Raw genomic sequence first — 23,895 nt, 5'->3', positions numbered from 1 at the left:
TTTAGGTCAATGGCATGAATATATGATGTTTACCCTGCTCAAGTCCAGACTACATTTTTTCACTCAATTTTGTTAGTACTACTGGCATAGAATTGGTTGCATTAATCGATAAATTTCATATCAATAAACACTTTAACGACACATTTATGTCCCGTCAAACTTGTGCTTAATGTTATAAAAAGTGTTTTTTTATTACTTCAACAAACGGTTTACCAATAAATACTAAAACACCGCTGTTTTGATTGAAAATACAGGTATTTTATAATATATAACAATGTGTTTTCAATCAAAACAGTGTGTTTTATTGAAAAAATTACAACAACAGAAAATTGCACCCAGGATTTAGATTGCAAACTCTGTAGGCTCCATTTCTGTGGGATTTTTCCCGTTTTAATAATAACGCAATCTGCCTGTTTTGTGAAGGTTTGTCACCATGACGTTGCGAATATAGACTTTATTATCATTTAATTAAAACGTTTTTCCAAAAAAATGTCACTTTTAGTAGAATACAATATCTGACATGCCCACGTGAAAATAGATAGTAATTTATTTTATAAGACACGTGACTTTGATCATAACTCTTGATTGGTATATGTGATTTTATTTACATAAGTTTGTTCTTATCCTGTCCATAACATTAAGCTCATATGGATGAGGCATGTCTTCAATCTTACTGGCATTTTCCAGTTCTTCTACCTATAACAAAAAAGTTACGTTTAATTTATAAAAGCTTCCTACTCCAGTCAACAACATACACTTTTCCCATTCCGGTGCTTCTATGAGCCTTCAGTATGTCATAATACTGTCATTGATGTATGACGTCACAATTCATCTAAGGATGCGCAGAACATACGCAGCAATGTGAATATGTGTCAATACTTAAAAGACATTCGACCGGCCGCCAGTTTTGACAGTGATAAACACCAAACAAATATTCTCACAAAAGAAGCATTTGGGAATCAAACGCTTAGATATTCACTTAAAGTACAAGAGATTACACGACTCACAAAAACATTGTTGTTAACTGTATATCTTTTATTGTTTTCGTTCTCAAACTTGTGGCATTCTTCGTCAAAACAAGTTAGATTCGTACGATCGTTGAATTATTAGAAATATTATATACCATGGTGTTCATGTATATTTCTCTTACTGATTTGATCATGTTGTGTAATTGTCAGTTTTGTTTTGTGTTCTTGAACTTGTAAATTTGTCTATGCGACTTCTGTTTGAAGATCTATTGTTGGGTATGTTACTTCCACTTTTCCATACATCCTCACACATTATATGAGTTTGCATCACGTGATGTAAGGGGCGTTCTTCACATATATCAAGAATCATGCATAATTATGTAAGTTGCATATCATTACCTACGTTCGACATTAGTTATATTTACCTCATCATCAGTGAGACTCCATCCCACAGCACCCATATTATCATTCAACTGTTGTAAAGTCTTTACTCCAATTATGACTGAAGGGACAGTGTCTTTTTGTAACAACCAACGAATAGCAACTTGCGCTACAGACTTCCCTGAAATTAATATATAACTCATCGGGAATCGGAAATATGTGTAAAATGTCACCTTATAGATGAAAATCACAAAATATTTGATTCACAAAGATTATTTGGAAAGTATATACTAGAAAAAAACAAGCAGGTACATGGAGAGTAACAAAGAATGATTTCAATAAATTCATTAAGATCAAAAGCAATATAAAGTGAAAAATGTCCGCATTTAAACTTTATAATCAATGTCATACCATGCTTGGTGGCAATTGTTCTCATAATTTCCAATAACTTCCAAACTTGTTCATTTTCCGAGAACTTCGTGTAGCTGAAGTGACAGGAATTTTCACGCTTAGCACGGTCACCTTCCACGTAAGCTATCCTACTGCCCTCAGGTGGTTGTACATCACGATGAATCTTTCCTGATAACCACCCTCTGAATCATGAAATGTAGACAAATTGTAATAATTGAGTGAGCATAATCGAACCATACAATAGACCATTTTTCGTTCACTGCGAGAATCACGCGTTATGCGTGAAATAAAACATAAAAACAGGACAAACAAAGGTCATAGCGTCGTACAATCTCCCGGGCAGAGTTCTATTACGAATATATACTTTCGGTGATCTAATCGCAAGGAACTCTGGGAAGGAGAATGAGCGTCGTAGTGGCGTCAAATATCGCGTGGGATTCGACAAACGCGAAAATATTTTGTGGAATATTTCCATGCTTAATAATGTGCTGTACACATTTGATTATAGACAATTTCGATTAAGTGAGGGTATTCGAAAGCAATATTCCTCTGTCGAAGATCGGCCGGTCGATGTGAGCTACGAAATAAAGAAATTTAAAAGAGTTCAAAATCAAATCGTTCGATTTTTGCGGCAGACATTCGACGCGCGTCTTTTATACATCTCGCGAGATCTCGCAGTTGTACGGAAAATCACCTATTAATCGAAAACGTTTAGAAGAACATACATGTGTAGGAATAACACTTGATCTTCAATTTCTATAGAAGATATATTGTTATACCAATAACAATATGTTGTCTATTAAAATCAAGCTTAATTACGTGAAATGCCATTTATTTGTAAATTAGAAATAAAATGAATAATTGTTACCCTTTAAGTGGGCTCCATGGAATTATTCCTAGTCCCTCATTCTTGCATACATCAACAAGTTCTAATTCAATACCACGGCAGAGTAAACTGTACTGCGCCTGAATTGGATAATTGGGTTTACAGACTTGTAATGCGAACATCATGTAATGACATCGTGAATATTGATATCAAATATTCGAAAAAAATCACGACCTTACATATATTTCTTTATGGTTTATATGTATCTCATATACCCATATTAGGTATATATTATAAATATTCATGTCCTGATATCATAATAATGGATACCCATTTCTTTATATGCAAATAGGGCATTCATGATTATTCACATATTGCTCAATAATCTTTTATATATTATATGCCTAATTTAGAAAAACTAACATGTATTTACATCCAAATAAGGAAATTCATGATTATTCATATATGACTTCATAATCTTTTTACGTATATCGCATACGCACCTGTAAGCCGATCCATGGGTTAAGACCCATATACCGAGACTCGCATACTATTTGTTGTAGTTGCCATCCCTTCACGTTGCTAGCTCCAATGTATCGAACTTTACCACATTTCACCAAATCGTCCAAAGTACGCAAAGTTTCTTGGAGGGGCGTTGCTTTGTCCCAACAATGTATCTGTTGAAAAATGATCAATAACAAATATACATGTTTAATTGTTGTAACGATATTCCGGTATTGTGTTAACTCAATTAACGAACAGGGCAAAACATGGAAATTCTATTTTAACTAATTCCTTACAATCGATCTATGATGTATGAATAGTATTGGCACAAACCTGATAAAGATCAATATAATCAGTTTGTAATCTTTTTAAACTTTCTTCAACATTCCATATAATATGTTTTCTACTCAAACCGCTGCCATTGGCATTGCCGCCATCCATGTTGAAACGAACTTTTGATGCGATTACCATATTCTCGCGATTCTGTCGCCTGAAGTGAAAGTGCAAATATGTGAGGGGTGACGAATTTAATATATACATATCTATGCGCTTTAGCACATCCATATATGGCAGTGAGAGCACATGAATAAATAATTACCAGATTCAAATATAAACAACGCACAATTGTACAATTCATAACTGCATAGGTTTATGGACAAGAGGGAACTTCAATTTGTGATATCAAGAAATTATTATCACGATTTATGATTCGTTTGTGTCGGTGTTATTTTTAATTTAGTTTGTAAAAAAATGCGTAGTTATATATTGTGTGTACTTTCCAAATCAAAAACTGTGACAGCTTTTTGACAAATCTTGGTGAATTAATAAGATCGAATTGCAAATATACCATTTAATGATTTCTGTTTCAGGTGGTATTTTGTCCCAATACATCATAGTTAACCGCAAAGTATGACAAGTATCTATTTGATATAAGTGTTTACAAGTTATCGTTCGACATACAATAACGTAAATTTTTGGAAATGTGTGTGTGTGTGAACATGAGTCGTTGAGGGCGTGTGTCGTGTACGAACTTCAAACGAGTCCGCAGCGTTACTTACATAACCGAAAAACCTATCACGCGCATTGAAACCCGTAAATCGCCTATTGTGATGCAGTGGCAATATGACTGGTGTTCAGGATTCACACTTTTATTTGGGAACTTAGTTCTCGCGATAACTCCCTCAAAGTATCTAATGTGTCCAGGTTTTCAGCGGTGATTTCAGATCATATTTCAAACTTCATATTTGTGTATTTACTTGTGAAGCCAGCTACCAACATGTTGTTCTGCCAACCCAGCCTGGTATACATCGGCTGTGTCAATAAAGTTGCCTCCTAAATCAACAAATCTATCCATTAACGTGTGTGACATCTCTTCAGTGGTGTTGCCAGGGTAATGTCCATCCTATGAAATAGTAGTATCATGCAAAAAAAACATAGTAAGCAGAATGTAAACGAGATACAACCCCGAAACTCTGGGTAGGGGTTCACTATCAAATGACCTGGTGTTACTTATTTAATGATTTTCAAGAAATCCCAGATCTCTTCTCTTTTCTTTATCACATAAGTAACTATTTTGCTTATCATTATACTCACAGTTGCGTCATTGCGCGTGACCTGTAACGAGCTACGGTGGCCCGTAACGACAAACTCGCTCCGCAATGTAGTTTCTCCATAAGTTGATTTTTTTCCTCTTTGCGGAATGTTTTTTTCCCTCCTGATACATATACTTTCTCTTCGCGATATATTTCGTTTTGTGTGCACATGTGCATACGAAATAGCATTGTTCTACTTTAATCGTTAACAAATTGTTTTACCGATAGCCGCACAAAACCTGAAGGCTATTGATGTCAATATTGCGATAGCGGTGTGTAATTGACATTCACTTGTTTTTACCGATATTGACACAATAATGCCAAATGCCAATGACCAAATGTTCAAATAGTTCATAAAAGAGTCCCATTGAAATGAAAAGCTGTGATTGAATGTGTGGATACATACGTCACCGGACGTATATATACATTCATCGCTGTGTGTGTGTCTTTCTATATATATATATATATATATATATATATATATATATATATATATATATATATATATATATATATATATATATATATATATATATATATATATATATCAATTACATTTTTCAACCGATCCAAACCCAGTGTATAATCGCGTAGAATGGGTTATTTTCTAACTCCTCAACACGATACGCACGTGACGAGTTTGGAAATCGGCGTTTTGGGATATAATCCAGAAAATTATTTCTCAGTGCATTTACTCGTATACATGTCGCAGTGACGTTTTCCGAAGGTCGTGAAATGTGGGCGGATCCCACTGAAAAAGAGACCGGTACAACAGGTGCTCGATGAGTTCAGGGGACAATAAAAATATATATGATTAAACAAGCAGACACATACAATGAACATACTATTTTTCGTCACCTATCATTGTTTTTTTTTTCGAGGGCACAACTAATTTATACAAATATACTACATAGAATAATGTAACAAATGTATATATATGTATACGTCGGTGCCAAAGTCAACTGTAAACATAGTTGTGGTTCATATGGCCCTCTCGGTTGACGGTCGACATTTTCATTTGGTGTACACTGCCCCGGTTATTGCGACTTGCAACAAAATACGATCAAGAACAAGTCAGATAAGTAAAACATTTACAATTAGCTATCTGTCGCACTATAGAACTAGAAACCGTAGAGTGCAATAGATCCGCAGCTTTTGGACGCATTCGTTTACATCTGCTACTGCATTTACAATTAAACTCTCATAGAAAACACGTGACCTACCTTGGCTTCACCAAACTTCATTGTTCCTAAACCTATTTCAGATACTCTAAGTCCACTGTTACCCAAGTAATTGTACATCATGTTGTGGACTGCCATTACAATAACACGGCCAGTACCCGGAAGAAGGGTTAAGACGATGAAATGGTCGCCCTCCGGTCAGTTGACACCATAAATTACTTTGTTTTTATGACGTATACCCTGATATTTATAAATTGAAAGCGGCAGTTTATTTATAGGCCAAAAAACAACAACTTACGTTGCCCTCAAGTCGGAAAATTGAAAAATTGGGTCGGTCGGTCATATTTTTTGTAACTCGTGAAAACTAAGGGTATCGTAAATAACCGAGGTATATGGGAAAAAAACGCGACCCGATATTTCATATTTTTTGGTCGGTCGCTGAGGGCAACAAATCTTATGGCCTTGTGAACTCGTGCAATGATGTAGTTGGCGGTGTAGCTTAATGAGCTTCGATCGCGGCACCCAGGTTCTCCTAAACAACCATACCTAATAATCACTCCTTGGATATTGGGATACTATATATTTCGTATATGGGCATAGAAGGACAGTGACATGGATAATTTAATAAAGCCAGCAGATGCCACTTTTAACACATCCAATTTTAGTAGAAGTACATTCATTTATCACAAGACTGCATCAATTGGAACTGCATTTCAAAGATAGAGTTACGTAATATTTGACCTGACAGACATTAGAGACTGAATCGTCTAAAATAATGATGTCTATATTATACATCCACTGAAAACGGTTTATACTATACGCGTAGTACGTATACACAGGCCTGCAGACAGGAACATGTACGCGCTTGTTAATCTACGTTGAGACACTTATATACGATTGAACATTAGAATGTATGTGAAGTATGTAGGTTGGGATACTTTGCGAAGAAACAAATCTACACGGAGAAATAAATTTAAAAAAAAACTTCAAAACCCCACAAATCTTAGCGAAATTGTATTAGTGCCATGTCATAGTTGGGGTCATAGTCTTAGTTGAACTCTGCAAAAATCCCATATGAATACAGAATATATGCATTAACAATATCTAGGAAATAAAAATTCCCATCATACAGTGAAGTGGCAATAGCATTAGAGGTTAGGATCACCAGCCAGCTCAAATATATAGCAATGTTTTATTCAAAATCCGTTCTGAAATTTTTGAGGTTTTGCTTACACAGGCCAAAATGAGTCAATATGCAAATTAGCTACGTAATAATATAGGGTCATGACACTAAAACTAATCATGTCTGCACGTTAGCTTCACGGTACCTGTGTACCAAATTTGATCAACAAAGTTTTTGAGATTTCACTTAAACAGGCTGAAATGAGATAATTAATATGCAAATTAGCTGCTTATTAAGCATGAACGTAATCGTGTTGATAAGTTTTTTGAGATTCGGCTTATAGACACCCAGAAACAGACACAAGTCTTGCGATAATAAACGGCATCGAGTCTACTCTTCTAGCCACACCCATAATTTTGAATGGTTGACCCTAATCGTTTATCACATGCCCGTGACCCCTATTACAGACATCACTTAAAAAAGTGCAAATGGCAGCCGGCATGAAACACGTTGTTTATCACTATCTGGGCAACAGCGGTCTTAAAGTATCAAACATCTGTCTTGGATCAACTGTCTTTGGGAAGCATAAGGTACAGACAGTTATACGCATTTCATTTCACTTTCGCTAGCGCTCGTATTGTTCCGAGCGGCTCACTGACAGGACGGGCGGTGTCAGAGAAGACACCTACCAGCATCTTCAATAAGCCAGTTCACGGTTTAGCCGGCTTCGTAACGAGGCCGGGGTCACCTGGGGTCAAGGGGGATAAAAATCGCTGACGTTGGTGGCGTTGCATAGTGTTTGCCTTGACAGTCGCGTGGATACATGAATTTAAACGGGATTCTACTAGAATCTAAAGGCTAATCTGAGTTTATTCTGCATGTGAGTATACATCAGTTGTTTGCGATGATTATAATAACAATTTTCCGAGTCTGACAATAATATTTATTTGATTATGAGCACATTAAGAGTACATATGCAGAGTACCCAATTTATGACTTTGCTGTTGCCACAGAAATGTAGGTTGTATTTCATATTATGTAATATATTATGTCCATATGTGCCTAAATTTCACACAGTTTGTGTAAAAACATGTATAGAATATAGCACAGTATTATGGTCGTATTTCTAGTAGATACATTGACAAAATGTTCCATATAGTTAATTTTAATCCTAGTATTTGATGTATTGTTTGTCTAATGTTGATCAGTGGGTAGCTTCAACTCCCATGCTTTAGTTGCCATGGCAACCAATGTCAGAAAGTCAGTAGAAAATCTTTATACATTTTTATGCAAATTGACCACACTTCAACTGTTTATAGCAAATAACTGTTTGAATCATGTGATTTTAGGAACATGGATGACAATATGACTCTGAATGACTTTAAGCGATGGAAAGTTGATGCACTGAAAGCATATTTGAAGAAAAGAGGAGTAAGCTGTACTGGAAATAAAGAGACATTGGTTGCCAGGGCATTTGTAGTATGGGAGTTGAAGTTACCTTTTGTTCCAACTGATAAGGAATACCAGGAGACTGTGCGAAAAGAACTTGGAGATGCACTAACAACACCTGATGGCCCAGTTCCAGATCCCAAAACATTGGTGGGCTGGGAGGATGAAAAAACTGCCATGAGTAAGTGGCCGCCCACCATGATCCAAGATATAGGTAATGTGCTATTCCAAAGTACAATTTACTATACAAGCAATTACCTAAAATATTTCCTAAATCATCACATGTACCACTATTGAATATTGGAAGCAGTTTTGATAATTAGCTGTTGTATACTGTGATAGAAAAGCAACTTTTTAGAATACACTATCCAATTTCAGGTGTTTATTTGGCTAAGCTGGAACCTGCTAGACAAGAAGGAGTCTCCTTAATGCAGCGTATTATGAGTGACTATAAAGACCAGAAGGCCTATTCATACTTCTCCAGTCGTTGGCTTTTTGAAGTTAAATATCATCACATTACTCCTGGCAGCAAGTATTGCTTCCTTAAGGCCAAGTGCACTCCTTCACAGCGAATACGAGACATTCCACATGAAGTCTGGGTTCTGCTTCATAAGAAAACAGGCAACATCAACAGTGCATGCTGTTCATGTTTTGCAGGGTATGTACATGAATTTCTCTCTCTGATACTTCGCCATATTTAAATCATATTAAAGTGTGAGTCATAAAAGTATTAAATATATAGTGCAATGTTAAATATTATGTGAAGAAATTACATAATTATACTATATTAAATGATGCTATATTGGACTATACACTTGTGTTTACTTTAGAATTTTAGATTCCAGTGTCAGTAGATCAGCTTTGATATTTAATTTTTACACTTATGTATAACTATTTTCTTTACTTTTCATTTCAAGGATTGGCCAGAATTGCAATCATGTTGCAGCACTTCTATTTAAAGTTGATTTTTGCTGGCAGTATGGGTATGTGTCAACGACCTGCACATCACTTCCTTGTAGTTGGGCTGAAGGTGGAAAATCTTTGAAAGTTGAGCCATGCCGTGTAAGAGACATGAAAATTGTGAAGCCTAAAGCTTCAAGAACTGGTGAGAATATTCAAATTTTATTTATTGTGCAATTAATACACAAATAATTTTGTGAATTTTTTATTTGAAATGTACATTTAATGACTGTTTTTGCTGCTCTGTTTGTAGGCCAATCAACAGACATACACTCGGAGCAGAAAAAGATATTTCTGCCTTACCAGAAAAACAAGGGAATGAATTTCCAACAGTTTATGGGTAGATTGCAAGTGATCAACCCATCCAGTGTCCTCCTTCTGGAGAACAGTATGGATCGCCACACTATATGTCAGAAGTTTGACATGGTACATTCAAAAGCAGAAACCATTGCACCTCCATCAATGACTGAACTTGTTACCCAGTGTGATGAAAAAACAATCACTTTATCACATGAGGAGGTGAGAATGTTAGAAGTAGCAACTCGTGGCCAGGCTGATAACCCACTGTGGATAGCACAGCGAACAGGACGTTGCACTTCTTCCATATTTAAACAAGTTTGCACAAGAATGGATACTGCACTGAGAAACCCAGGAACTGATTGCACTAGGCTTGTAAACATCATCATGGGAAGAACTTCTGTCAGTGAAAATATCCCTGCACTAAAATATGGCAGAAGAATGGAAGATTTGGCAGCACAAAAATATTCTGAAAAGCAGAAAGCACATAAACATCTGAAAGTTGAAAAGTGTGGATTATTTGTGCTGCCAAATCTACCATATTTAGGTGCTTCTCCAGACAGAATGGTGCACTGCTGTTGCGGTCAAGGACTGCTAGAAATAAAATGTCCTATTAGCATAGTAGATAAGGAACCAAACCCTGCTAATCTACCTTATTTAGTAGATTAGGATGGTGTGGTATCGTTATCCAAGAAACATGAATATTTTTTTCAAATTCAGGGACAACTAGCTATTACTGGCTTGAAGTGGTGTGATTTTTTTGTGTACAGCCACAAAGGCCATTATATTGAAAGAGTATTGTTTGACGGTGAAATGTGGCAGGATATGCTAAAGAAACTCTGTCTCTTTTATGAGACATATGTTTTAGGGGCTTTGAGATTTTGTAGCACAACTGAAGTGGAGGTTGAAACATCTACAGACACTGTAGCTGCTCCAGACAGTATACCAGTAGCTGAACACAATGTGAAAGTATCCCAATTGCCAACAACAATGTCTACAAAGGAAGCAAAGAAAAGAAGCAAAAAGCCAGCCAAAGGAAAGGGCAAAAAACATAAGGTGGTCACTGAACCCATTTACTTGTGTGTAATTTGCACAACAGAGTGCCTTGAAACGCCTCACATTGAAACAAATGAACAAAACAGTATCATGTGTGATAAATGCAACATGTGGTGTCACTGGGGATGTGTGAACATTCAAGGGGAGGATGATGAAGAACTTGGAGAGGAAAAGTGGTATTGTCCTAACTGCAGAAAATAATTTTAGATTCCAGTGCTGACTACCAGTGCAATCCTACACAACATTCATTTGGTTACATGCAAACGTTAACTCAATTTTTTTTTTTTCAAACTGGATTCAGTATTTACCAAATGCAGAAGGCTCAACACTCAGATAACATGACAACAAAAAATAAATCACAAATGATCCTTTAACATTTATAAAATAGGCACCTTGGTGGTCATCACTGTACAAGACGTGTTTCTATATTTATTAATATGAAGTAGAAGTGGCATGTGTATTAAGTAGCTTATACAATATATGTGTGGAATATTATTGTAGAATTTGAATTAAAGTATGGACATTTATGAAATAGTATATTGTTTGATTTTTGAGTCTTTGCAGTTACCCTGTCTGTATGTGTGTGTGGGTGTGTGTGTGTGTGTGTGTGTGTGTGTGTGTGTGTCTGTTCGTTCCTCTGATATCTCAAGAACCGTATGTTGGTTTTTAATGAAACTTGGTGTATAGATGCTCTGGGCTAATCCGCAGATGTGATTAGTTTTGGATTAAAATCCATGCATATAATTAACCTAATTTTAATAATGATTAGATTTTTGACTTTTCCACTGATATCTCAGGTAAAATAATTATCACATTTCAATGAAACTTACATAGATACATAGGACGATGCACATACAGATATGTGAAATATTAATTACCTAATTTGCATAATTAATCAATTTTCAGCTTTTGATATTTCAAGTACTATTACTTCATTACTTTTCAATGAAACTTGTGTAAAAATGTGTGTATATTAATCAACTAATTTACATAATTAGTTAATTTTTGGCTTTTACACTGATAATGTACTAATTATTCCATTTCAATGAAACTTTTTACATGAGCACCCTGAAACAATATACAGACCTAAATCTATGCATAATAAGTGCTTAATTTGTATAATAATTCATTTGGTTCATTGAGGTAATCCACAGACATGATTAGTTTAATGTTGATAAACATTGAATATATATTATTAGCCCATTTCCGATATCAGAAAAATCAGATTTAAATTTAATTCATCGCAGAGGTGCTATGGAACTAATTAGACTAAAAACCATAGATGAAAAATTAGACTAAATACCATGGATTAAAAATTAAATGTATTTTCTGTATGTATTATAAATTTTGATGATGTGAATCACATTGTTTTTCATGTTATGCATCTCAAATAGCAAAAATTAGTTGACAAGCTTCTTGTTTGAAAAGCAAATCTTAAATTTATTTTAATGTATCTCCAATACTCTCAGCACACAGGCGTTCATTCTAAACCACCAGAACACATATTTATTTCAAGGCGTTACTCGTGGTGAATGAACATGATCATCAAACTTATTCCACCTTGCATTTAAAATTAAAATGTTCATATTTATTAGTATATATATTTATAACTAAAACACAATACAATATTTGATAAGCCTGTGTGTCATCACAAACATGTAATGTCAATGAACCAAGTTTGTCAGAAAAATATTTTAAAACGATTGTTTATATCATTCTTTATATAAATGTATTTATCAGGTTTGATCACAAAACTATCATATTTTTTGCAAATACACAGAAATTACAATATAAGAAAGGTGAAGCATTGATGGCACTTCATTAAACATGGTAAGTTATCCAGAGATCTGCAAAAACTGAAAGTTGCACATTATCCTATCAGTCCTACAAGAAAATAACTCAACTTGGTTCATTTGATTAATGGATCAAGGAGGTTACACAGTCCTGCACAGGTCATAATAATGTCATTTGCTAAAGGAACCAACGTTAAAGGAAGTGTTGTTTTGAGAATTCGAAAGCGCTTTATTCGCTCAATAGCTCTCTCAATGTGGATTCTGAGGTTGGCAACTTCTTTTGTTTTCTTGACGTCACTTCCTGACATTTGTTCATGGCCTCTTGCACCAGGAGGAATGATCAGCTCTGCCCTATGTAACAGTAAATCTCCTGCAATGTCAAACCCTCTATCAGCCATATATTGATCATATAATTCCACTTTGTCCATAAATCCACTATTCAGTGTGATATGTCGATCAGATGTCCGACCACCCCAAGCCTCTGAGAGAAACCCAATTTTACCACGTGGAGTAATGACTACTAGAACCTTGATGGTATTGTGTTTTTTATAGTCACTCCAGGTCAAGGCCTGGAGTTCAAGTTCTCTTGGTCTCTCTATAAAAAATTCTGTACAATCCAATATACCTCTAAGCCTTGGGGTCCGTTTCATGAAACACCTTGGGAGATTGGCTCTAATGTTTTCAGGGTCTGGTAGGAAAATACTTTCTTTCAGGAGAGGGCCTATCACTTTTACCCAAGTTGTGAATATGGATGATACTAAACCTTCTGATAAATTGAATGTTCTGGCGATGTATTCATTCAATAATCCAAGTCTCAATTTCATCAAAGTGATAAGCATTTCTTCTTTTATTTCCACCTTTCGTCCAGGTCCTCTCTTCATAGGTGACTCTTGTGTTTGAGACTTTGATGTCTTTGCACCTTTCCAATACATCATTTTAACAACCTTTGGTTTAAAGTATTCAAATAATAGATTAAATATTTTAATAGTTGTTATTCCAGTGTAGAAAAGACAAGCCTTGTCATCAGTTATAATTCCATCAAATTGTAGTTTAGGCTTTGGAGGTTTTTCAGAAAGTTGTTTTATCAGTTTGTCTTTCTCTTTTATTTCAATGTCTTTCATGTGGCACCTTGGACAATGTTCACCTGGACAATCACACTGCAGTGGCTCTATGTAGTTATGTATCCATTCAGGTATGTTTCTATCATCAGAAGGGCCAGCAATTGATGGGCATGTTATTGATGGTGTATCTGACAGTTCAGTATTGTCTGGATTTGATGAATGTGTGAATGTTACTTTCTGTCTCTTTCGTATTGGTTCAAGTGCATGTTTACAGAGTTTTCTTCTGGGTGCTTTTACTTTAGACAACGATCTTCCAAGAGCCAAAGTAGGATATGGGTGTTCTGTTGTTGGTTTACCATCAATGAAGTGCTCAGAGCAAACACGGTCATATTTGGTAGCCTCCCAGTTTTTTTTGGTTAATTTGTCTGTTCTGTACATTATCCTGCACCACTCTTTGTACATTTCATGATTATTCAGCTTTGATGGGAAGGGGTATAAGTAAAAAGGAGGGTCGCAAATACATGCTCCTACACCATGAAGGGACCTGTGTTGATCACATATTTCTGTTTTCCATTTGTTGATCCTATAGGTGCTGTTGTGGCACCCTACCACAGCACAAATAACTTTTGGCATTGTAGAATATGTTTATCTGAAGGAAAAAGCACATGGAATTATTTTAGTGTATACTTCTACAAGACGCAAGTTGTTATATTTATTTCAAATAAATATTGATATAGTATATGTATCAAACAGTAGCTAGGACTATTTATATTGACACTAAAAATTAGCCATATAGAATATTTTGACAATGAAATACGACCATAATACTGTGCTATATTCTATACATGTTTTTACACAAACTGTGTGAAATTTAGGCACATATGGACATAATATATTACATAATATGAAATACAACCTACATTTCTGTGGCAACAGCAAAGTCATAAATTGGGTACTCTGCATATGTACTCTTAATGTGCTCATAATCAAATAAATATTATTGTCAGACTCGGAAAATTGTTATTATAATCATCGCAAACAACTGATGTATACTCACATGCAGAATAAACTCAGATTAGCCTTTAGATTCTAGTAGAATCCCGTTTAAATGCATGTATCCACGCGACTGTCAAGGCAAACACTATGCAACGCCACCAACGTCAGCGATTTTTATCCCCCTTGACCCCAGGTGACCCCGGCCTCGTTACGAAGCCGGCTAAACCGTGAACTGGCTTATAGGTTGTCCCGGGGCTGGGACTGGGATGTGGCTGCTAACTGACAGTAACCTTTTCACCACCAGTTTCTCATCCAATTTGTTTTGCAATTGCACTTTTATATTCTTCAATCTGGAAATGAAACCCTAATTTTGGAGCCAGCAGACAGATTTTGAGTGAATTTTCACCTTTTAGTCCCCGTCGGACGTACAGGTGGTCGGACGCTGGCCGAAACAGGGACTTATGTTTTTGTGTCCGTGCGTCCGTCGTCATTTCTCTGAGACGCCTGGACAAATTTTCTTCAAAGCTGGTACAAAGACAAGTCATAATGGGAGACATGTGCACATCGATTTATTTTTGATTTGGTTGACCTTTAACCGACTGGCCGCCATTTATATCCCAAAATAACAGCAAAAATCAACATTAGACATGTCATCAACTGTTTCTTGGACATGCCTCTCCCGATTTTTTTTCAAACTTGGCATATACTGATGCACATAATTTTTTTTCGTTATTCGATTCAAAATGGCGGACTGGTGGCCATTTTTTTTAGGAGATTTCTGTTCATTTATTACTCCTGTGTGCGATTTGTGGTTAGTGCATTTGTGTGTGGGTGTGTGTGCGTGTGTGTCTGTTCCAATGATATCTCAAAAACCAACAATTATATTTTAATGAAATTTGGTACATAGATGCTCTGGGGTAATGCTCAGACCTGATCCGTACATATTAATACCTAATTTAGGGTTAAATTGTAAGCTTACTAATTATCTTATTTGCATAAATTAACTATTTTACAGGTGTTCCATAGATATCCACTAATAAAACTAGGTACATAGGTGCTTTTAAATAATCCACAGATCTGCTCAAAATAAGACATATTTCAATTATTTTGCATGCAACAAACACAATGCATTTATGTGTAAAGAAGATGTGCTTCTAATATAGTAAATACAGTATTCCTTAATTGTTTTTCATGCCTCCAATATCTTCAGCACACAAGAGTTTGATTCTGAGCTGTCTTTGATACAGAGATGATTGTACAGATTTCGTTTACATTTGGTACAAAGGCAGAATATAGTGGTTTAAATTTTATAAAGCCAAAACAATTGTTTCTTGTCGATGACATTAAAGCCAAGTGCAACACTTGCCTTGCGGCTCTCTGTAAGATTTTCTTGAATCGTTTCTAAGGAAGTCAACTGTTAATACATCAAACAACAATAGGTTTTTGTTATTTTTTGTTATTACAAGTGTATAAAAAGACCCCCTGGGCATATGCCCGGACATGACCTCAATCTCTTTATTGCATCAAAATTGGGGGGTGGGCGTTTGCCCCGGGCATGGGCGCTTACCCAGAGAAATACGGTATTTAAACATAATCTGACTATGCTTTTCATTGTTTGACAAAGTCAATAAAAACATGACGGGGACTATGGCATTAACAATGACTTGTTACTCATAAAATTTTTGCTATTTGTGTCCAATTTTCTGAAGTAAAGTGCAGACTATAAACGGGACTATTCAGTGAATTTGTGATGGTGGTGAAAAGGATGCTACTTGTGGTCAAATAAATCATTGCTCTATAAGATATATATCATATTTACAATATTCAAACACTACGTTTCAGGCAGGGAGGCCAGGCCAGTGCGATGAAATAACGGCACACAGTATTTTAGACCGCTTTGCTGAATGGGGAGGTAATTTTATTGATACATCTGATGATTACAGTAATGGAGAAGCAGAGGAAATTATAGGAAACTGGTTAGCAAAGTGAGTAGATGTTTTTTTTCTATGTTGATGACTTTTGTCAAAATATTTGGATTAAAACCTGTAAGTGGTTGACCATTAGAAACTCTGAGAGGAGCGATGATATAAAATAATTTGCACAGGAAAAAAATCATGAAAAAAAAATAACAGATAAATAAAATCTGCTGCTCAAATTTTAGAGGAAAAAATATTTCACATAGTGTAAACAAATATTTACAGCAACTTCATCATGGAAACAAAAAGTGAGCACAAATCTAATTGAAAGAAAACAATATTTTGCACAATTTTTCACCCCTCAACTTTTTAATGATTCAATGCTAAACAATATATCAGATGTATTTTTAGATTAATTTCAGATTAAAAATTACATTTAAATGACCATAATTATGAAAATGTTTTCATGAAAAAATATCTTTTATCTATGTCTTGAGAAGTTAAAAAATGTATTTTTGGTACTTTTTGTTTTGCTGTTTTTTTTCTTCCTTTTTATTCCCACCCTGGCAAAAAGTATAAAGTGCACATTTCAAACTGACAAGCAACCAACTTATTTCTGGAAATGTTGCTTTATTTAATCTATAAACCAAAGACAAATCCAATCAATTTGTTATAAAAAATTAAAGAATTTATGACACTTGCATCAATTTGTTTTCCCTCATAAGATATTTCTAGCATGGCGTTATACTAAATGTTGTGTTTTACATTCAGAAAACAGAGGGATCGATTTATAGTCACTACCAAGCCATGTTACATGCAAGATAAAAGTTATAGTGGAGTGGACAATGTTGGTCAGTATGATCCAAATACCATTGGACTGAGTAGAAAACACTTGATAAGAAGTGTGGATGAAAGTTTAAGAAGATTAAAGACTGATTATATTGATCTGTATCAGGTGAGATTGGAATTATTGATCTTGTCTGATTTAGGTTAATAAAGTTAAAGCATCAGTTGGGACCCATAACAAACTCAAAGTGCAATAACTAAAATGTGGTTCTTCAAAGCCTTGTTTTAAAAGGACAGTCTGAATCGTGTTAATAGTGTGTGTGATTTCATGCTGAATGTTTAGTTATATGTTAAGGAAAATTATATGTAGATTCAATAGTAAATTTAATTAAGAAAAAGTAAGTAAAATCCCCTAGTATCTATATGAGAAAACACAAGATTAAAAAACATGACTACCTACTCGTTGGATTACCTCGGTGGATATATTATGTATATCCCTAAAACTAAGACATTGGGTTAATAGATTCACGGAGAAAGCCCTTACCGGTAATTGAAATTTGTTTTTTTTTAAAAACCTTACTCAACTATATTTATTTATTCAACGTGTTTTGGATTAGATTAAAAAAAGGATGAACAAAACAACTCTATGAAACATGCAGAATCAGAAATGAAAAGTGGAAACAGACACTGACACTGACACATACATCGTCACTATGTATGTGTCTATTAAACTTACTTAAAATGCAACCCTATATACCCTATATAGGGTTTTGATTTAATTGCAAAACTCAAATAAATTGCAACAATTTTCATTGAGTTTAATAAATTACAACACAATAAAAACAACATCATACAAATTATAATTTAATGTACAGGAATTGCATAGCATAGAGTTAGAGAACAGAGGAATGTATATGGTACACACTTACCGGTAGTTTATTTAAATAAATATAATGTGTACCATACCTTACTCCTTTCTCTGACCCTAAGCTTCGCAAACTGAAAAGTTGAATTGGATTAAATATTAATATAAATTTTGAAAAATTATTCAAGGTGAGGGTCATCACAGTCAAGTTTTGGTGTGTGTGTACATGTATTATTGATGAAAGTGGTCACTATGTTGATTTCCCACATCGTTTTATTTCAGAGCCTTTTTCAGATGTTGAAATGTTGACACATGATCAATGGACTCAAATTAACACAAATCACAACTTGATTTACACACAGATCCATGTGTGGGATGAAGGTACCCCAATTGAGGAAACTATACGTACGCTAGATGACCTTATCAAAGCTGGTAAAATACGATACGTTGGTGCTGGCAATGTGTTAGGTTGGCAAATGCAGAAAATCATGATGTTATGTAAGAGTATGGGTGTCAATCCATGGATCAGTCTGGCAGTAAGTAGAGTATCATCACTCAATACCATGGTGATGTTAAATTACATTTTTCAGAAATAGAAAATATCAAGGCAATAATTATTTTGACATTAAAATGGCAGTGTAATAATTATACCGAATAAGGTGTTTACAGCGATAGTTGATGCAATATCCTGTAATGCTATGAATTATATTATAATTTAAGGAAGATTTTAATCATCCCATTTCTGGAACAAAACAACAAAATGTATTCCTCACTGTTCTTGTTTATTTGGTAGTCTCAATATAGTTTACTCTGTCGGTGGCCTGAATGGGAACTACTGGATGTCTGTCGAAATGAAGGTGTCGGTGTCATGGCGTGGAGCCCACTTAAAGGGTAATTTATAATAATGAAAACATAATGAGGTTATTGCCAGAATCCAGCATGCACATAGGTACCGATAGGTAGTAGAATGATTATCTATGTGATCCTGTACTGCCTAGGTGCATACTTTGCGGCATCCCTTGTGACAACCTTATTATTATTCATCTTTTTCCATTTGTAATCTTGCGTCCAATGTAAACAAGAGTGTTCAAATGTGACATTAATAATCTGGAACCTGTTCAATGTTGCTGGCGGTGTGTATCTTTTTGAACATTGAAATGAATGCAAGATGTACGTACCGTAATATATCAAATACAAGTATGGCTTCTTGTGGGAAAGTCAATTTTTTTGCTAGCTGTATAATAATGAAAATCATTAAATATCATAAATTGATAATTTGTCAGACGATGAAGATATGAAAAACATCCTTAAATTAAAATAATACTGTGAAGAATTATGAAAAACAAACAATATACATATGTTAAAATAAAAAAAGTTTACTTCACATATCGCCAAGAAAATGTACAATTGTTTGAATCCTGGTCCCATTGTTTGTTACATATTATTTATTTCCAAATAATTTTAGAAATCAAGTTGTTGATGTTATAAATTTCCTAAATCAAGTTGTCGATGTTCTGTTTTTTCATTCAGTGGATGGTTAACCGGGAAAATAAAACGAGATAGCAGCTCGCCACCTGAAGGTAGCAGAATAGCGTTCTCAGAAGCTAATCCACAAATAAAACAACAGAGTCATCCTAATTACTCAAAATATTCAAGTGATGGAAAAGTTTTTGATTTATTAGACACAATGGAAAGGATCGGCCAGAAACACGGTATGTAGATGGGTTTTTGAAAAAGAAATTAAGGATATTTCAGCCAACTTGAAGATCACACAATCAGGATACAGAAGAAAAAAGAAATTGGGGTCACCAGACAATTTTTTGACATACGTGACTTTAAAACATCAAAAAATGTAATCAAAAGTGGTATTTTTACACTGGTTTCTATAGCAATATTATATATTTAAACATTTTGCTTGATGGCATGGGTTGAAAAAAGTCATATATATGAAATTTAATAATGTGAAATCATTTCAAAAAATTTTCATATAATTTAGCGAGTTTCCAGGGAGATTAGTTCTCAATTATATACATTATCACCCAAAATGCATTGCATATTGTGCATTAACATGCTCAGTAATGTCACATTTGAATTTGCCTTAATTTACATAATAAGGTATGTAACTTTGATATTTATGTACATGGAGATAGGCAATGGCAATCTCATGACTTCACGAGTTCCATGTGCACATCAAATAATTCTTTTTCAATGAATAGCATCATAGAGCATGTTAATACAAAGGGCAAATTGCGAGACAAATACATACTAACTCGTTCTTTGTTAGACTTGCCATTTGCATATTATGAGAAATGTAAATGTGTTTGGAATTTTCTGATCATCTTGGTCTTGGCGGGAATCATATTGTGCTCTCTATTGGATTGTGATTGGATAATATATTCTCGTTAAGTATCCTTAGGTTTTTTTCAAGTTTTTTTTTTGTCTTAAGTTCATTGATCTTTATGCACTAAAATAACACATTGATGTTTAAATTGTATATATTTTGATCTCATTTCACCTGCAGACAAAACCATTTCCCAGGTTGCACTGCGATGGCTTCTCCAAAAGGACACAGTTTCTGCGGCCATAATTGGAGCAAAGACTCTACAACAACTAGATGAAAATATGGTTGCTTCAGCAGGATGGGAGTTAAGTGAGAAACAGGTATGCTGTATGTAATTTTGTGCAAAAGATGTTGGGTAGGAATTTGAGGTATTGGTTAGATTTATGCTGAACATATCAAATCTCAGTGGTTTGACATGTGTTTGAAATGGACAGATTTTAAGTGGATAGTGTGATCTGTGAAAATAATCCTGCCCTATTGTCCTATTTAAAATGTCCACTTGACTTGTTACAATGTATCTTGTAAATAAACAAGTCATTGAAAATGACACAGTCCCCGTTAAGTTTTCTTTGTGCTCGTCATATTAAAGCGGAGGGGTTGTCGCGAGCATGTCTTTGAAACTTGAGTTCCAAGTGGCGTATACAACAGATTGTTTATTTACATCAAAACACGTGTTTCGTGTCATAGTAATATGGCCAAAATAAAAACAGCCGTTATTCAGCCATCTTTGATCTGATTATGAAACACACTGATATGTATGATGTATGTGCCAAATACGAATGAAAATGGTACATAAATTGTGGAAATATAGTAGTAAGGCCAAAAAGTCAGATGGCTGTCAATTGGCCATCCTTGACCAGATTTTGAAACAAATTGTCATGGACATGCATCCTAACATGTATAAAGTACATGCCAAATTTGAATGAAAACTGACAGAGCACATCCAAGATACCGCATAAAAAAACAAAAACAAGATGCCTGCCAGTCGACCATCTTTGATCCAATTGCAAAATAAATCGTCATGGACATGTATCCTAACATGTATAATCTATGTACCGAGTTTGAATGACAACTGACAAAGCATGTCCAAAATACAACATTTTCAAAAAACAAGATGGCTGCCATTCGGCCATTTTGAATCGAATCGCTAAACCACTGCGTGTGCATATGTCCCACATAAGGTATTAGGCACATGCAAAGAATGAACGGAATCGGTCCACAGGATTCTGAAATATGACGTTGGATAGACTGACGCACGGACAGACGGACGGTCGGACGGACAGACTCAGGAACTCACGGACGGTCGGGGACATGTATCCGAAACATGTATGATCTATGTACTAAATTTGAATGAAAACTGACAAAGCATGTCCAAAATACGACATTTTCAAAAAACAAGATGGCTGCCAGTCGGCCATCTTTGATCCAATTGTGAAATAAATCATCATGGACATGTATCCTAACATGTATAATCTATGTACCAAGTTTGAATGAAAACTGACAAAGCATGTCCAAAATACAACATTTTCAAAAAACAAGATGGCTGCCAGTCGGCCATTTTGAATCGAATCGCTAAACCACTGCATGTGCATATGTCCCACATAAAGTACTAAACACATGCAAAGAATCGGTCCAAGGGATTCTGAGATATGACTCCGGACGGACGCACGGGCGGACAGAGACCGAATTATAAGTCCCCGTTTTCGGACTTCGTCCGAACGGGGACTAATAAACACATCCACCTAATAACATTTGTCAGAAATCTTTTCACTGAATCGACTTGAATTATATAAAATCACTGTAAATCATAGTTGTTAAGTTTTTAGGGAAATACATACGTTTGTTATGGTGTCATATGTCAACCAACATTTGTTGTATACTGAATCATTGAAATATTACATATAATTTACACAAATATGACATGTAGTGCTAATTGGTGTCTCTTAAAAAGCTCTCTTTGATGTTTTGTGTTTTCTTGATTTCAACACATCAGGTCAAAAAAAAAATAAACTTCTGTTGCCCTCAAGTTGCAAATTGGGTAGGTCGATCAGATTTTTTTTTTTTTTTTTTTTTTTTTAAATTCGTGAAAACTAAGAGTATCGTAAATAGCCAAGGTATATGGACTTCATAGTATTCGAAACATGTCGGAAAAATACAGATCAACCCGAGGTTCAAAGTCGCCACTTACGGGGACTCTGGAGATCAAACAACAGTCTGGGATCCTTAATTTTTAGAAGAAACACTTTTTTACTGCTTAAAATGGTGAGTTTTTAATATTTGGGCCTATTAAAAAAACAAAACAAAAAAAAACGTGACCCAATATTTCACATTTTTCGGTCAGTCGCTGAGGGCAACAAAACAATTTTTTTTTTGGCATCACAATGGTATATCCCAGGCTAATAATCACAGTGATAGACACCAAGATCTGATTAATTAAAACTTAAAAATTAATGGATGTCTCAAGTTTATACTTTCACTAATAATTTTGATTTGCCCATTTCAATTTTGTCCACTGACTGGTATTGTAGTTGGCCTAAAAATATGCAATCGCTACAACACGGTCAATTGTTTCCACTATCTATAACACCAGTCGGTTTGCGGAGGGTGCTTCCAAAGGTCACAAGGGGTTATTTTCTTTATGGTCACTTTTGTGTTTGCATGAATTAACAACTATTGTTCAGGACTGTATGCAAGTACATGTCGGTGCAAGTTTTGACATCCAGTAATTAATCATGTTGTCTTAACAGATGAGTGAACTTGACGACGCCAGTGCTGTTGAAGTACCATATCCGTACGAATTGGTAGCAAGGGCGAATAAATCAAGACGACGATTCAATAACTTCATCTGATTGGATTACAATTTACTTCATAACTGCGTTATGCTGCATAGTTGTTCATCATTAAGAAGGACAAGAGATCAAAACAGTTTTGATGATTGATATACCGTTCTTTCACCTATTTATGTTACAATAAAGAAGGACGAATGATATCAAGTTTGGAATTTTGTGAATTTTTTGCGACTTTAGATGCAAATCACTGCAGAGACCTGGATGAGAGCCATAGCACTAAAACTGAACTTTCTAAATTCTGTTCTCTCACACAGTTTCAAATACCATGGTCACGTAGGACAAAGTGACAATGTTACGAGGAGAGAGCATGGATCTTTATTAGAAAGTCAATAATAAGTCATGTGAGTGGATCTCGTTTTTCGCAGTCATTTGCATCTACTCGTGTTGATTCCAAAACATAACAGGATATGCTAATATAAATTGTTGTTGCTGGGAATAGCATTATGAAAATTAGTTCGCTGACATTCGAACATAAATTCTAGAACAAAAAATATCTGCACAATTACATATTGTAAAAGGATTAATTATTCACTGGGTTTT

At 35.0% G+C, this 23,895-nt stretch overlaps 2 protein-coding genes across 2 annotated transcripts; one reads left to right on the top strand and one right to left on the bottom strand.

Annotated features, from left to right (window-relative positions):
- Positions 1-341: 341 nt before the first annotated feature.
- Positions 342-6,020, bottom strand: LOC100377122 (uncharacterized). The gene is made up of 8 exons (XM_002734683.3): positions 5,906-6,020; positions 4,347-4,492; positions 3,424-3,580; positions 3,090-3,263; positions 2,629-2,726; positions 1,761-1,942; positions 1,394-1,530; positions 342-696 (listed from the first exon to the last, which is right to left on the bottom strand). The coding sequence occupies exons 1-8, from the start codon at positions 5,999-6,001 to the stop codon at positions 601-603; spliced, it is 1,086 nt and encodes a 361-aa protein (XP_002734729.2). The 5' UTR covers positions 6,002-6,020; the 3' UTR covers positions 342-600.
- Positions 6,021-7,430: 1,410 nt separating this feature from the next.
- On the top strand, positions 7,431-23,499 carry LOC100377271 (uncharacterized). The gene is made up of 8 exons (XM_006816412.3): positions 7,431-7,576; positions 16,441-16,583; positions 17,286-17,469; positions 18,528-18,701; positions 18,959-19,056; positions 19,696-19,877; positions 20,687-20,826; positions 23,254-23,499. The coding sequence occupies exons 1-8, from the start codon at positions 7,475-7,477 to the stop codon at positions 23,353-23,355; spliced, it is 1,125 nt and encodes a 374-aa protein (XP_006816475.2). The 5' UTR covers positions 7,431-7,474; the 3' UTR covers positions 23,356-23,499.
- Positions 23,500-23,895: the final 396 nt, after the last annotated feature.

Source organism: Saccoglossus kowalevskii, chromosome 1 (assembly GCF_978046115.1).
Source record: "Saccoglossus kowalevskii chromosome 1, keSacKowa6.1, whole genome shotgun sequence".
NCBI lineage: Eukaryota > Metazoa > Hemichordata > Enteropneusta > Harrimaniidae > Saccoglossus > Saccoglossus kowalevskii.
Note: the sequence above shows the minus strand (reverse complement) of the source record. Positions and strands in the feature narration are given on the sequence as shown.